Below are 13,633 nucleotides of genomic sequence, written 5' to 3' on the forward strand. Positions count from 1 at the left end.
ATTCTGCACAGAAACAGAAAAAATAATCCTAATATTCATATGGAAAAACAAAAGACCCCAAATAGCCAAATCAATCCTGTGCAAAATAAAATAAAATAAAGCCAGAGGCATAACACCATCTGACTCCAAATTATACAACAAAGCTTTAGTAACCAAAACAGCACAGTACTGACATAAAAACACACTCAGACCAATGGAACAGAACAGAGAGCCTAGAAATCAAACCATATACTCACAGCCAACTGATCTTTGACAAAAACAGTAACAACATACATTGGGGAAAAGACTGCCTCTTCAATACATGGTGCTGGGTAAATTGGACATCCATATGCAGAATAATGAAACTAGACCTGTACCTCTTGCCATTTACCAAAATCAACTCAAATTGGATTAAAGACTTAAGTATAAGACCTGAAACCATAAAACTCCTAAAAGAAAACAAAAGGGAAACACTTTCAGGGGAAAGACTTTATGAATAAGATCTCAAAAGCACAGGCAACAAAAGAAAAAAATAAACAAATAGAATTATATTAAACTAAAAAGCTTTTATACAGCAAAGGAAATAATCAACAGAGTGAAAAGACAACCTACAGAATGGGAGAAAATATTTGTAAACTATACATCTGAACATGGATTAATATCCAGGATATGCTAGGAACTCAAACACCTTCATGGTATTAAAAAAAAAATCTAATTAAAAAATGGGCAAAGGAGCTGAGTAGGCATTTCTCAACAGAAGATATACAAATGGCCATCAGACACATGAAAAGAATGCTCAACATCACTCAGCATCAGGGAAATGAAAATCAAAACCACACCGAGATATCATCTCACTCGTTAGATTGGCCGGTATTAACAAGACTGAGAATAACAAATACTGCTGAGGATGTGGAGAAAGATGAAGGCTTCTACACTGTTGGTGGGACTGTAAAATAGTACAGCCATTATGGAAAACAGTATGGAAGTTTCTCAGACAACTACAGATAGAACTACCATATGATCCAGCAATCCCACTACTGGGTATATATTCCAAGGAATGGAAATCATCATGTTGAAGGGATACCTGCACTCTCATGGTCATTGCAGCTCTATTTACAATAGCCAAGGTATGGAACCACTCTAAATTTCCATCGACAAATGACTGGATAAGAAAAATGTGGTATATATACACAATGGAATACTACTCAGCCATAAAAAAGAATGAAATTCTGCCATTTGCAACAACATGGATGAGGTTAGAGAAAATTGTGTTTAGTGAAATAAGCCAGGCACAGAAAAATACCACATGTCCTCACTCATAAATGGGAATTAAAAAGGAGAGAAGGAAAAGAAGGAAGGAAGGAAAAGAGAGACCAGAACTGAACTTGCAGAAGGAGAGAAGAGACTTATGGTTACCAGAGGTGGGAAAGGTTAGGAAAATTGGGTAAGGGAAACAAAAAATAATTACGATCTGTAATAATGAACATGCTAATGTTTATTTGATCATCACATATTGTACACAAATACTGATAGTGAACATTGTACCCCCAAAATATGTATAATCAAGTATGCTTCAATTAAAAAAATAAATTAAAAAAATGTGTTCCATATCCTTCATTAAAACACAAGATACCATTCATTCACTTTCAGATGTTCAAACTTAAATAGATTAGTACCCAGTATTGGCATGGGTCTAGTAAATAATCACTTTCATACATTATACATGGAAGTATACTGTAAGTATATTTTCCTGTAAGTATATGCATATGAGACACAAAACTCACTACCTTCTGGAGAACAATTTGGCAGTAACTACTAGAGTGGAAATGAAAAGTACCCTTTGATCAAGCAACTCTCTTGCTAGGAATTAACCCTGTAGATATAATCTCATTATATGTACAGGTACGTTCACTGCAATATGATTTGATGACATACTGGAAACAACCTAAAAGCCCATCAATGTTTGAACATTTATAAAACACTCATACATTGGAATACCAGTCATTAAAAAGAACAAGGTATTTCTGTATGTATTACTACAGAAAGACCTTGTAAAACACAAGCAGCAAAAAAAGCAAGGTACAGGAGTGTATATAGTCCTACTTCATTAATGCGAAATTTTTTAAAGTATATATATTCTGGTAATAAAACATATCTTTCGGGCCGGCCTGTGGCTCACTTGGGAGAGTGTGGTGCTGATAACACCAAGGCCACGGGTTCGGATCCCATATAGGGATGGCCGGTTAGCTCACTGGGTGAGCATGGTGCTGACAACACCAAGTCACGGGTTAAGATCCCTTTACCGGTCTTCTTTTTAAAAATAAATAAATAAATAAATAAAACATATCTTTCCTGTAAGTATATGCATATGAGACACAAAACTCGCTACCTTTGGAGAGAAGTATTTCGGTAGGAGGGAAGGAGGCAAGGTTTAATTTTATGCCTTACTATACCATCTGATCTTTTTGACATGTGTTTATATTCTTTCCTTTTTCCCACTTTTTAAAGAACACTTGATTAGCAGATTATTTTGAGATATTCCTCAGTAGATTTAAATGCTGATGGCATTATGTTTCAAAATACTGTAACTAAGTGCCAAGTTTTGCGAACTAGAACTTCCCCTTAGATTTTCATTAACCTGTAGATTTGCCCCGATAATTTAATCATAATGATTTCCTGTTAAGTATAAAGTGACATTTTATAATGGCAGTTTGGATATATAACATACTTGTGATGGAATGATTAGACACTGTTGCTCAAGGACCAATGCTTATACCCCAAAGGGCATTTGATGATTTATAAATATAAATGACAGCATACATTTTGAATATTAAAAAAACATAAAATTGAAATAAGACTTTATATGTACAATTAAAGTACCCATTGAATTTAGTAAAACAGTATCACACCAAAAAATATACAGTCATAAAAAAATAGCTCTTACATTTTTCTGAGAACAGAGAAGAAATAAGGTTAAAAGTAAAAAAATAAAATAAAAATAAAACACTACCAAAAACAGGGTGAGAGAATTATTTATTTATTGGACAGGGCAACATCATTTAAAGAGAGAAAACATATCCAAAAATAATGTGTTTATCTTGGTGTTATAGGCATTGATGCTCACAACAAACAACAGTACTCAATACATCATGGAAACAGGTCACATACAACCAGAAAGATGCTGTCATGCCACTCAAAAGTAAGCCACAGCGCTTAGGTAACTAGCATTAGGGATTTACAGAGCATAATAGTCTCCAATTCACAGAATCTGTATTTTCTGCAACTGGGCCATTAGCCCATAGTATTCAGCTAGTTCCCTGTTTATTAAGAAGTGAGTCTTCCTATATTGTAGAGAACTCTGATTGGTACACACTTCTGAATGTCACTGAAATCACAGTCAACTACAGGCTTAACTAGCTCACATCACTATCTTTTTGAACTACCCTAGGCAGTAATGTACTGTCTCACAGTATTGTAAATAAAATTCTGTACTTAGTACATTTAGCAGTATTGTAATGCACGCAAATCATCTTTAGTCCTATGGTAAATACTTGAAAAGACAGCAGAAATTCATTGAAGTGATTTAAAAAAGAAATCTGGGGAGCTCACCTGGCCTGAGATATACAAGCTGCTAGCAAAGGTAGACACACCTGAAAACTGCTATGTCAATTATCTGCCAAATTATTTGGCATCATTTTTAGCAGGACTTTCCTGACTGGGCAGGCAAAGATTCCAATATCCATTCCAGAGACTAGCCAAAATATTCTAAGTAGTGGTACATCATGAATGCTTGGCTGTGAGGAAAAACTATTCAGTGTAAGATTAACTGCGACACCTGTAAGGTATCTGGCCCTCCCTCCTTAAGGACTGATTTTACTAACCACTTCCTTTCATAGCAATAAAAGTTCTCAAGATGAGAAGATTTTCTCACTCCACATAAAAACATATTTGGGAAGCCAGTCACAAAAGACCAGATATTATATGAATCAATTTCTATTAAGTGACCAGAATAGGTAAATCTATAAAGATGGAAGTAGATCAGTGGTTGCCTAGGGCTGAGGGGCATAGGGAGAAAATGAGAGGTGACTGCTAAAGAGTACATGATTCTTTTGGGGGTAATCAAATGTTCTAAACTTGATTATGATCATGGTTGTACAACTTTATGAATATATTAAAAATCACTGAATTGTACCCTTTAAATGGGTGAATTATAAGGTATGTGAATTATATCTCAATGACATTATTACAAAAATATATTAGAAAAGAAAGCCCCAAAAGAGAAGAAAACAAGAGGTTCTCCCAAATCAAGTCATATCTGAGGAAATGTTAGACAAGTCTGATATAAGGAAGTTGTTTCTTAAACACTATTTAAATTTAATTTTCATCACTTTTATACCTTATTTCACATTTTTAATTGAATTCTAAATTATCTCAGGTAATCAGCAGATTTCTAACTTTGTTCTCATTACAGAGCAAAGTCAGTGTTCCACAAACAAACTGGGTTGGCAAAACAAAACTAAACTAAAAAACAACAATAAAAACCCAATGACAAAATAATCTCATGCTTTGAGGCTGTGTGTTATCAGCTGAGGTTCATTTCTAATGGAAAAAATGCCATCAAGTTTAAGGGCGTCTTATGACTCTTGCCTAAAGTAATTCCTTTTTGAACTTGCATACAGTTATTCCCTTTACACCTATACAATTCAACAAAAGCAATGCTTTTATAACTGTACAATTCAATAAAAGCAATGTTCTCTACAGAGAAATGCTTAGCTTCCTGCAGCTTTCTAGCTCAAAGAGCTAGCCAAATTTTCCTAAAAGTAAAACTTCTGTTTCTAAAAAAAATTCATCTCTGTATCCTCATCCTTACCTTCAGCAACATATGAAGATGGAAAACTCTAAGCCTGCTATAAATCAGAAGCTACAAAACAATTTCTTAAATGACCTTAATTTTCTAATAAAGATATCAGTTCCAAATATTTAGAACATATTTGGCCCAATTCCTTTGAAGTCTGACTTCAGATGAAAAGTTTCCTTTATTTTCACTAATTCTTTAGTTTAATATGAAATAAACTGAGACTTTGATTAAGTTAAACTGGGTAATGACAAGTAACTAGTTTTCCTCCATGATTACTATTCTTCTACACGGGCAGGACAATGAAATCACAAATGATCTTTTTTGGTCTATCTTAACTATTCTTAGACTACATAATCAATTAGGGGAAATTTTTACAGATAAACAAAGAGAACACAGGTAGCTTTACAACAAGCTGAGCTTGTTAAACCTATTTGTTATGACAAAGAAATTCTGCACACAGAACCTCAGAGAAGTGATAAAACAAGACAGCTGATGTCAGAAGGTATTTGGGAGCAGGGTGGGTTGAGAAGTCATGGATAAATTAAAAACTGACAAGTATCTGCTGAAGCAGAGCCACTTTTTAGGGGCACAAGAAAAACTAAGTCACCATTTTGGTCTCATTAGGGAAGTCCATTTGTTAAGAACTGAAGACCATTTTACTGTAAATCATGCTGCAAAATGCAGTAGTCACACAGTATTTCTAAAAGGATCCTAAAGGGGCTGGCCCGTGGCTCACTCGGAAGAGTGTGGTGCTGATAACACCAAGGCCCCGGGTTCGGATCCCATATAGGGATGGCTGGTTAGCTCACTGGGTGAGCGTGGTGCTGACAACACCAAGTCAAGGGTTAAGATCCCCTTACCAGTCATCTTTAAAATAATAATAATAAGGATCCTAAAAACTGTAGTGCAAAAGAAATCTAAGAAAATAAATAATCGCTAAAAACTCCAACATTTTTCAATGTTTTCAAAACAGTGACTTTTACAAAAGACATGAATTTGTTTCAAATGAAAGAAAAATTCATTACAAGAAAGATCAAAGACTCATTTCACAGATAACTTATACTGCTTAATGACTTGATTAACAGTGTACAAATAAGTGCTATGGGTTTTTTAAAATTAGTCCTGAAAGATCAATATATAAGTACTGATGGGGGGGAGTGTTTTATACCCCAAATTCAATATTTCAGCTCTGTGTCCTGTCCTATTGCTATAATTTGTAAAAATGTTAACGACGCAGTGATTCGAGTTTTCGTAACTTCAATGATGTGTTAGAGGACAATGCATCTTGGTTTGAAGAACTGGTTGTATCCGAAGGCCGGAACAGTACACGACCACGATGGTTAAATACATAAAAGGATGGGTGATTCCTTAATGTATCAAATGTCCTTAAACGAAAAAAGCATCAATTTTAGATAAACCTTTATAAAAGCCTATTTGAGAATAAACAGGCTTCTAATGAATTATGAATTTGCTGTAGGTTACATTTTTAACTAAGTATAAAGCCATGACATCAGACTGTAAATGACATTTTATTCCTATACAAAACAAAAAATAAGAAACCTGGAAAAGCAGCATAAAGCCCTCAAATTTCTTTTTTATCTAGCATTCTTTCCAGGATGTCTATGAATAATAACACAAATACTACCTCAACTTTAATCACCTCTGTAAATAAAACAGTAGCTCATGCCAAATAGTCTTTCAAAACCACTACATAGACTGTACCTTTGATTATTCTCATTTGGCCCTCGCTATTCAAGCCATACGATCATTTCAGAGGTCTGTTTTCCAAGAATCTTTCAAGTACAACAAAAAATACCTTTTGGCACTGCTGTCATCCAAACTCATATATTTTGCTACCACCTACTTAAAGCCATTCTGTTTTCTTTCTTTCCTGTCCCTTTGCATGTGATTCTTGGTAGACTATTTGTAAGAGCAGTGGTGATAGTGGAGTATTCTTTCTTCTTTTCCAGTGAAATACATATAGTCTAAAAAAGCTCACAAATACCTCAGTGTATGACCTTCAGTGTTTGTTTTTAAATATTATTTTCCTGGGGCCGGCCTGTGGCTCACTCGGGAGAGTGTGGTGCTGATAACACCAAGGCCCCGGGTTCAGATCCCATACAGGGATGGCCGGTTCACTCACTGGCTGAGCGTGGTGCTGACAACACCAAGTCAAGGGTTAAGATCCCCTTACCGGTCATCTTTTAAAAATAATTAATTAAATAAATAAATAAATAAATAAATATTATTTTCCTGGAAAGAACAGAAGAAACCCTAACTTGATAAAAACTCAAATCTCAAAGTTAGCCCATCCAAGCATACTCCCATACAAAACAGGAGACCTGATATGTGACTATTTAAAATGTAAATAAGGAAGTAAAAGTAAAAGGTGGAGGGGGGGGTCCTCTAACACATAAATGTTTACTATATAAATCCTATGAAAATATTATGAAGGGTTATCAATTCCAGGATCAGGAAGGAGGTGGGTTAGGTCCAGAGATGGAACTGAACAAAGCTAAAGGATGATTTTAGGAAAGCAAAAATATTGGGGGAGACGGGGAAGAAAACAAAGCTCATGAAAACAGTTTAGAAAAAAGAAAATAATATAGAATAAGTATAGGAGAAAAAATAAAGCAGAATAGCAAATATATATACTCTAATCCAGGGACAGAAAAGGGCCTGAAGGCAGAGATTATATCACAGACTAGGTTCAAGTGAGAGAGAAAAACAGAAAACCCCTTATTCTTCCAAAAACTAAGCTGGGACAAGAGGATAAAAAGGGGAAGAAAGGAAGGGAGAAAAGGAGAAAGGCAGGGATTAAGGAAAGAAGAGAGAGGGAGAGAAAGGAGGGAAAGGTGAGGGAGGGAGCTTCGTTAAAATTTCTAAGGGATTATCTTTCTATATATCTATTTCCATCCAGCCAGCCAACCAACCAATAATCTGAAGCAATTAATAGGCACATCTTATTCTAAAAAAATGTCAATATTCTGACATTCAACTTCCATTTTTCCTATCATATCAAACACTGCCTCAATATTTTTACCTCATTACTCAAACTTCATAATCAAAATGTAAAAACAAACCAACTTTTATGTACAGAAAACATATGTTGTAAATTACATAAATAAAGCAAATCCTATGAAATTAAATGCCTATGAAAAGGGAAAGACTTACTTATTTTTTAGTTCTGAAGTGGCATCCATGTCTTTAAACTCCCCTGCAATATGAACTATACCATAACAGGTAACTGCAAAGGCCAGAAGTGTCTGAAGAACTATCTGTGAGTATAAAGATTGAAATTACTAAATAACACACAAGTATTATTATAAACATTTACAATCTTCTCTCTACCTCTTTATAGCCTCTAACAGGTAGTCCTCTCAGTGCCACTCATCAAGGAGTCGATTCTGACTTGAAATGATTTGGATTCAGACACAATAAGATCTATAAATTCTGTGGCTTGGCCATAAAAATACTTCTGATGCTTCAATAAATGAATTTAGTGACATGCTCAAATAAGCAAAATCACTGAGTATTGAATAGTACTGAATGGTACTGAGCCACTCAGGACTCAATTATCAAATATTACCTGCTTCCAAGAGCAACTGAGAATTTTTAATGTATTATTGTTAAATATACATAGAGTACATAAAGCATGTGTACAATATAAAGAAAAGCAATAAAGAGAACACAACTTACCCACTACCCAGCTTAAGAAATAGAACATTCCCAGTACCTTTCAAGTCCCACATGTCCCTCTCTGACTATATTGTTTACCCTCCCTCCCAAAATTAACAATTGTCCTGAATTGTGTATTAATCAGTTCCTTGCTTTTCCTGATCATGTTACCGGCTACGTATCTCAAAAACATGTATTGCTTACTTTTGCCCATTTGGAACTTTATTTAAATAGACACAAATGTGCTCTTTTCTGTCTAGCTTTCCTCGCTTGACATTGTAAGAGTCATCCCTGCTGTAGTATGTAGTTGCAGTCCATTTATTTTCATTATGTTTTGTATTTTAGTATATGAAAATACCATGATTTATCCACTTCACAGTTTATTAGATATGCTGGTTGTTTCCTGTTTGCTATTTTTACAATGTCAACATGAATATTCTTGTGTATGTGTCCTGGTACACAGGAATGGAAACACTGAGTGCAGAGTATACACATGTTCAACTTTATTAGGTAATACTAAACTGCTTTCCAAAGAGATTGTGCAAGCAGAAATGTTGAATGATATTAACCAACATGGAATTACACACATATTCTCTTGATTGTAATTTTCTGTATTCTTCAAATTTTCCAATTTGAAAATAAAAGTTATTTAAAATAGATATAAATGAGTGCGTGTTTGTAGCCACCACAAAGCAAAGGTGATAGGATGACTTAATAGCCACATCTACTATATCCTTAATTATAGATAACTAAAGTCAAAATTAGACACAAGCTATTATTCTGTCTAAATTAAAACCTAATGTCATATGTAATATCGGTTTACATTCCCACCACCAGTGTACCAAGATTTGTTTCACACAATGCAATCATAGGCACTGTTAACAAGAATGTGGTATGTCTATGAGTAACCATGAAAATAAAGTCTTTTTAAAGGAAAAAAAAAAACTGTTTTGATTAGATAAAATAATACATAAAAAAGGTAATGTTATTTATGCATAGGAAGAAGAGTGAACTACTGATCTACTTCAAACTGTTAGAAGTAGAAATGGAATTAGGAATGGGGTCAGTTTTTTGTGTTGTTACTGTTGCTAATTATATACAGTCAGTTTTAATTTTCACACTTACTGTTTGACTCTGTTACAAAGAGCTTACTACTTTTGTAATTTCAAATCCGGTAAAGACAAAAATTATGAGTGAAGCTGGAATATATATCATACATATCATTTTAGCTTAAAATTAAAAACACTTTCCTGTTTTTCTTTAGTTTCACCACCTGTGTGCATCCCTAAGCAATGTATTGTTAGCTTTGCTTGTTTTAAAACTTTATATAAAAAGAAACTTTTCTAAAAACTAAAGCCAAATAATCAACTTTTAAAGTCCATCTCATACTACTGGCAAAGCAACTTCTACAAAGATTATTTCAACTACAGTTCTGGAAACCAAACGGAGCACTCTTAAAACTTCCAAATCTATGAGTTATAATGAGAGATGAGAAGTAGAAAACAGATGTTATTTCATGTCTGGAAAATTTTAAGAGAATAAAAGCCAGTAAAAAAAAATGATAATGTTATATAGCTAATTTAAAAAATATATTTTAATGGAATATAAATGACCAACTTACATCTATTGGCAGTGATTCATCTTCCTTTTCTGTTAATCGCATATAAGAACGATCTATAAACCAGAAGCATACCATTAAGGAAATCGTAGCCCATTTTTCTTTCTTAAAATGCAAGCAAACCAATATACCAAAGAAGTGGCTGACATATGCTACATAAAGTAAAGCTAATCCTGGATTCCTCAAAAAACCCTATCTTTTAAGGCAATCAGTCTTGTCTTAATAAAGTATCTTATTTTCATTATGACCTGTTTTGTCACCTTATAAAACATGTTAAGAGGGATAAGTGAGCAAGTATGAGGCAGAAATACCTAAGCATAATGTTTCTTTCATTACTACAGAAAAACTAGAAGCCTTTTAAATGAACTCTTTCTTTCACTAACTGGTCAAAGAAATCACAATTATTTAAGAATAATGAGTTCTACGAAAATGTCAACTCTGAAATAGCACCACTGTCACAGTATGGACAACCTAATATTGGTATGGAAATGTTTCTCCTGAGAATATGCGGGGCAGTGGTGGAATAGCAATCCCAGGACATCAATTTCTGCCTCTACTATTTATTTCTGTTGCTGCATTAACCTCAGGAGGCAGCAGGCAAAAAACGAAAAGGATCAGGATTTGGAAGCTGATAAGCCTGGATCATAGTAACAGCTCTTTGGCTGTTGCTGTATCTCACTCAATTTAAGACACCCTCAGCGACTGTAACATGTATCTCAATTTTAGAGTGTTAAAATGTGGGAGTGAGAGGGGGAGTGTGTCTTACAATGAAAGAAATACAGTACCTATCTTTTCGTTGCCTGAGTTGTTGCAACTGCAAAACAGGAATAATGTGAGGATTAAACTAGATTCAGTACATGAGATTGGTGCTCTGCTATTACAAAGTTCATTACAGCAAAGATGAGCACCTCCCAGCACCATAGTATCCTATCTGCTGTCACAGTGTGAGATGGCACAATTAGTCTCAAAGGTAAATATCAGTCTCTTCCCAACATGAGCATTATAAAGAGGTCTCGCTGCCATGACAAATCCACAAGGCATTCTCATTACTTGAAGCATAAAAATACAAAGTCCTAATTCTAGATGAACCTAGGACAATCCCTACTTAAAAGTACTTTGGACTAAAAACCCAAATTATTTTGAGTGAACGCATATTGACTCTTCCTTAAAACAGAATGTGTCTAGAGACATTTCTTAAGTTTTAACTCACAGGGTTTTTCATAAGGACAGATGTAAAAGAAAAATTAAAACAATACCAAAAATAGATTTTGACTAACTTCTTAGTGTCTATTCAATTCCCAGCTAGCTTCCTTGTTTGCATGAAGCCTAATCTGACTCTAATGCTACCTTTAACCAGGCATTTCCCCATCTGTTAAAATGAAAGGATTGGACTTCAGTTATCTACAAGGGCCCTCCTTGCTCTATGACTGTACAATTTTACAGCCGAAGGTTATTGTAAAAAATGACAGGAGTACTCCAGTGTATCCTAATCTCCTCCAGAACAGTGATTCTCATGCTAATGTGTATACAAATCACCTGGGGATCTTATTAAGACGCAGATTCTGATTCAACAGATCTGGGGTGGGGCCTGAATGTCTCCTAATAAGCTCCCAGGTGACGCTGGTCTGTTGGCCACACTTTGAGCAGCAAAGCTTTAGGATACTTTCCTTACCTCCCAACTCCCCCCAGAATGACTGCCGCCACCTTCATGCATCCTTACATCCTTTTAGGACATCTATATCACTTTATTCTGATTATTTCTTGATCCACTTGTTTCTCCACTAGACTTTGAACTCCCTCAGGGCATCACCGTACCTCTAGCACTCAAGCCTAGGGCAATTCCAACCAGTGATCCAAGAATGAATTGTATAATGCAGTATAGCGCCTATCTTTCGTCCAAGGTCACACATTCAGCGGTTAAGCAAGTTTTCAACAACCAGCCCTTCAGACTCCTAGTTCAGTGCTCTTTCCCCTGTCCCACAGTGCCTCCCTGAGGCAATCGGTCACTTAACTTGTCAGTCTCTGCCTTGACAGCCCAGTAGTGCCCGAGATGTTGTCCACCTAGCTGTCCTGTAACCAAGAGCATCTAGAGTCTTCAATCCCATACTCTGCCTCATCTGCCCCATGCTGGATCTCACATCGCTCGTTCTGGATTCCCGGACTGACACCCGCTCTGAACCCTCTCCCGGGCATCCCCTTCCAACCTTCCTGCAATTTCAGGTATCCCGCTCTTTTCAAACTCCAAACCTTCCACCGGGGACCCCCGCACTGCTTTTTTAGTCACTCCAAACTGTAAGGTCTGCAGTCCCTTAGGAGTGCGCCCACACACCGTCCCCAGGGTCCCACATGAGAGCGGTCCCTGTCCCCAGGCACTTACGCTGCGCAGCGGAAAAAGCGGCGTGGGCTAGTGCAAAGAGGCCGATGCCCACCAGACCCTTCCATAGAGACGGCGCCATGACTTTGAGAGAGTAGCAGCCCAACAAAGCGAAGGGCGGCGAAGCCTTTCCTCCTTCCACCGGCGGGTGTCCGCACGGCGCAGAAAGATGACGTCACTGAAGCCGTATGCGCGAAGTGCCTCAGTGGCGGAAGAACCAGACAGCTGTCAGAAAGCGGAAACAGGAACGCGGGAAGAAGGGGATACAGGAGGTCCGCAGGAGCCTAGGAGCCTGCGCGGCGCGGCCTCTCTGGAAGGGGCGGAGCTGCGCGGAGGGCTTAAAAGAGGAGGGGAAAGTGGCCCAATGGGGAAGCGAAGAGGAAGGGCGCCAGCGAGTGAGCGCGGGCCGCGGGGAAGAGGGCGGGGCCTGCGAGGAGGACTGGGTGGGGCCGAGGGGCGGGGTGGCTGGAGATGGTGGTGAAAGGCCCTCAGTACTGCGTTCAGACCCCCGACGGTTGTTTTTTTGTTGGTTGGTTGGTTTTGGTTCTCCTCCAAACTGTGTCTTTTGTTTTCTGTTGGCCTTTCCTGTGCTTCAGCCCTCTGGGAGCTGGCACTGTGGAGGGAGACAGGGGTATTAAAGCGAGAAAGCAGGTGTTGAGGACAGCATCCCTGGATTTGGGGCCCCAAATACTTGGCACGTGGAAGATGCTCAGTGAATGTTAGTTCCCTTCTCCTTACCTTCAAAAGTTCTTGGAGAAACACTCGCGCCAAGAGAGGTGTAGCGCGACAGGAGTGTTTTGTCACAAAGAGAACCAGATTACATTAAAGAGGAAATGAAAGAGAGGGAATAAAAGGGTGATAACAACGCAGTCCCTTCTTGTCTCTGTCTCCCTCTGCCTCTGGTCAGGATAAAATGTCCTCTCCTTTCTTCATTTTTATTTGTCTTCGTCTTCCGAAATGTAGACATTCAGTAGTGAGGTTCTCTCCTTGACTTTTCACTCTGCTCTCCCTTGGCGAGCTCACCCATTCATTCCCACCACTTCAGCCATCATAGATATTACACTGATTCCAAATCAACATCGCTATCTCAAATATCTCTACTAAGCTCCAGATCTGCATTTCTGAC

General features: G+C 37.2%; 1 protein-coding gene across 1 annotated transcript; it reads right to left on the reverse strand.

Moving 5' to 3' along the window:
• Positions 1-2,955: 2,955 nt before the first annotated feature.
• On the reverse strand, positions 2,956-12,656 carry MMGT1 (membrane magnesium transporter 1). The gene is made up of 4 exons (XM_063083493.1): positions 12,511-12,656; positions 10,137-10,189; positions 8,012-8,115; positions 2,956-6,222 (listed from the first exon to the last, which is right to left on the reverse strand). The coding sequence occupies exons 1-4, from the start codon at positions 12,587-12,589 to the stop codon at positions 6,063-6,065; spliced, it is 396 nt and encodes a 131-aa protein (XP_062939563.1). The 5' UTR covers positions 12,590-12,656; the 3' UTR covers positions 2,956-6,062.
• Positions 12,657-13,633: the final 977 nt, after the last annotated feature.

Source organism: Cynocephalus volans, chromosome X, assembly GCF_027409185.1.
Source record: "Cynocephalus volans isolate mCynVol1 chromosome X, mCynVol1.pri, whole genome shotgun sequence".
In the NCBI taxonomy this organism is placed as follows: Eukaryota; Metazoa; Chordata; class Mammalia; order Dermoptera; family Cynocephalidae; genus Cynocephalus; species Cynocephalus volans.

What these genes read in the sequence shown, in the direction of transcription:
- MMGT1 (XM_063083493.1), bottom strand. Translation starts at nt 12,589, where the DNA reads ATGGCGCCGTCTCTATGGAAGGGTCTGGTGGGCATCGGCCTCTTTGCA. An exon ending in CGCTTTTTCCGCTGCGCAGC is followed by an intron (nt 10,190 to 12,510) that starts GTAAGTGCCTGG and finishes TCTGGTTTATAG; the next exon opens with ATCGTTCTTATATGCGATTA. An exon ending in ACTTCAGAACTAAAAAATAA is followed by an intron (nt 6,223 to 8,011) that starts GTAAGTCTTTCC and finishes TTTTCGTTTAAG; the next exon opens with GACATTTGATACATTAAGGA.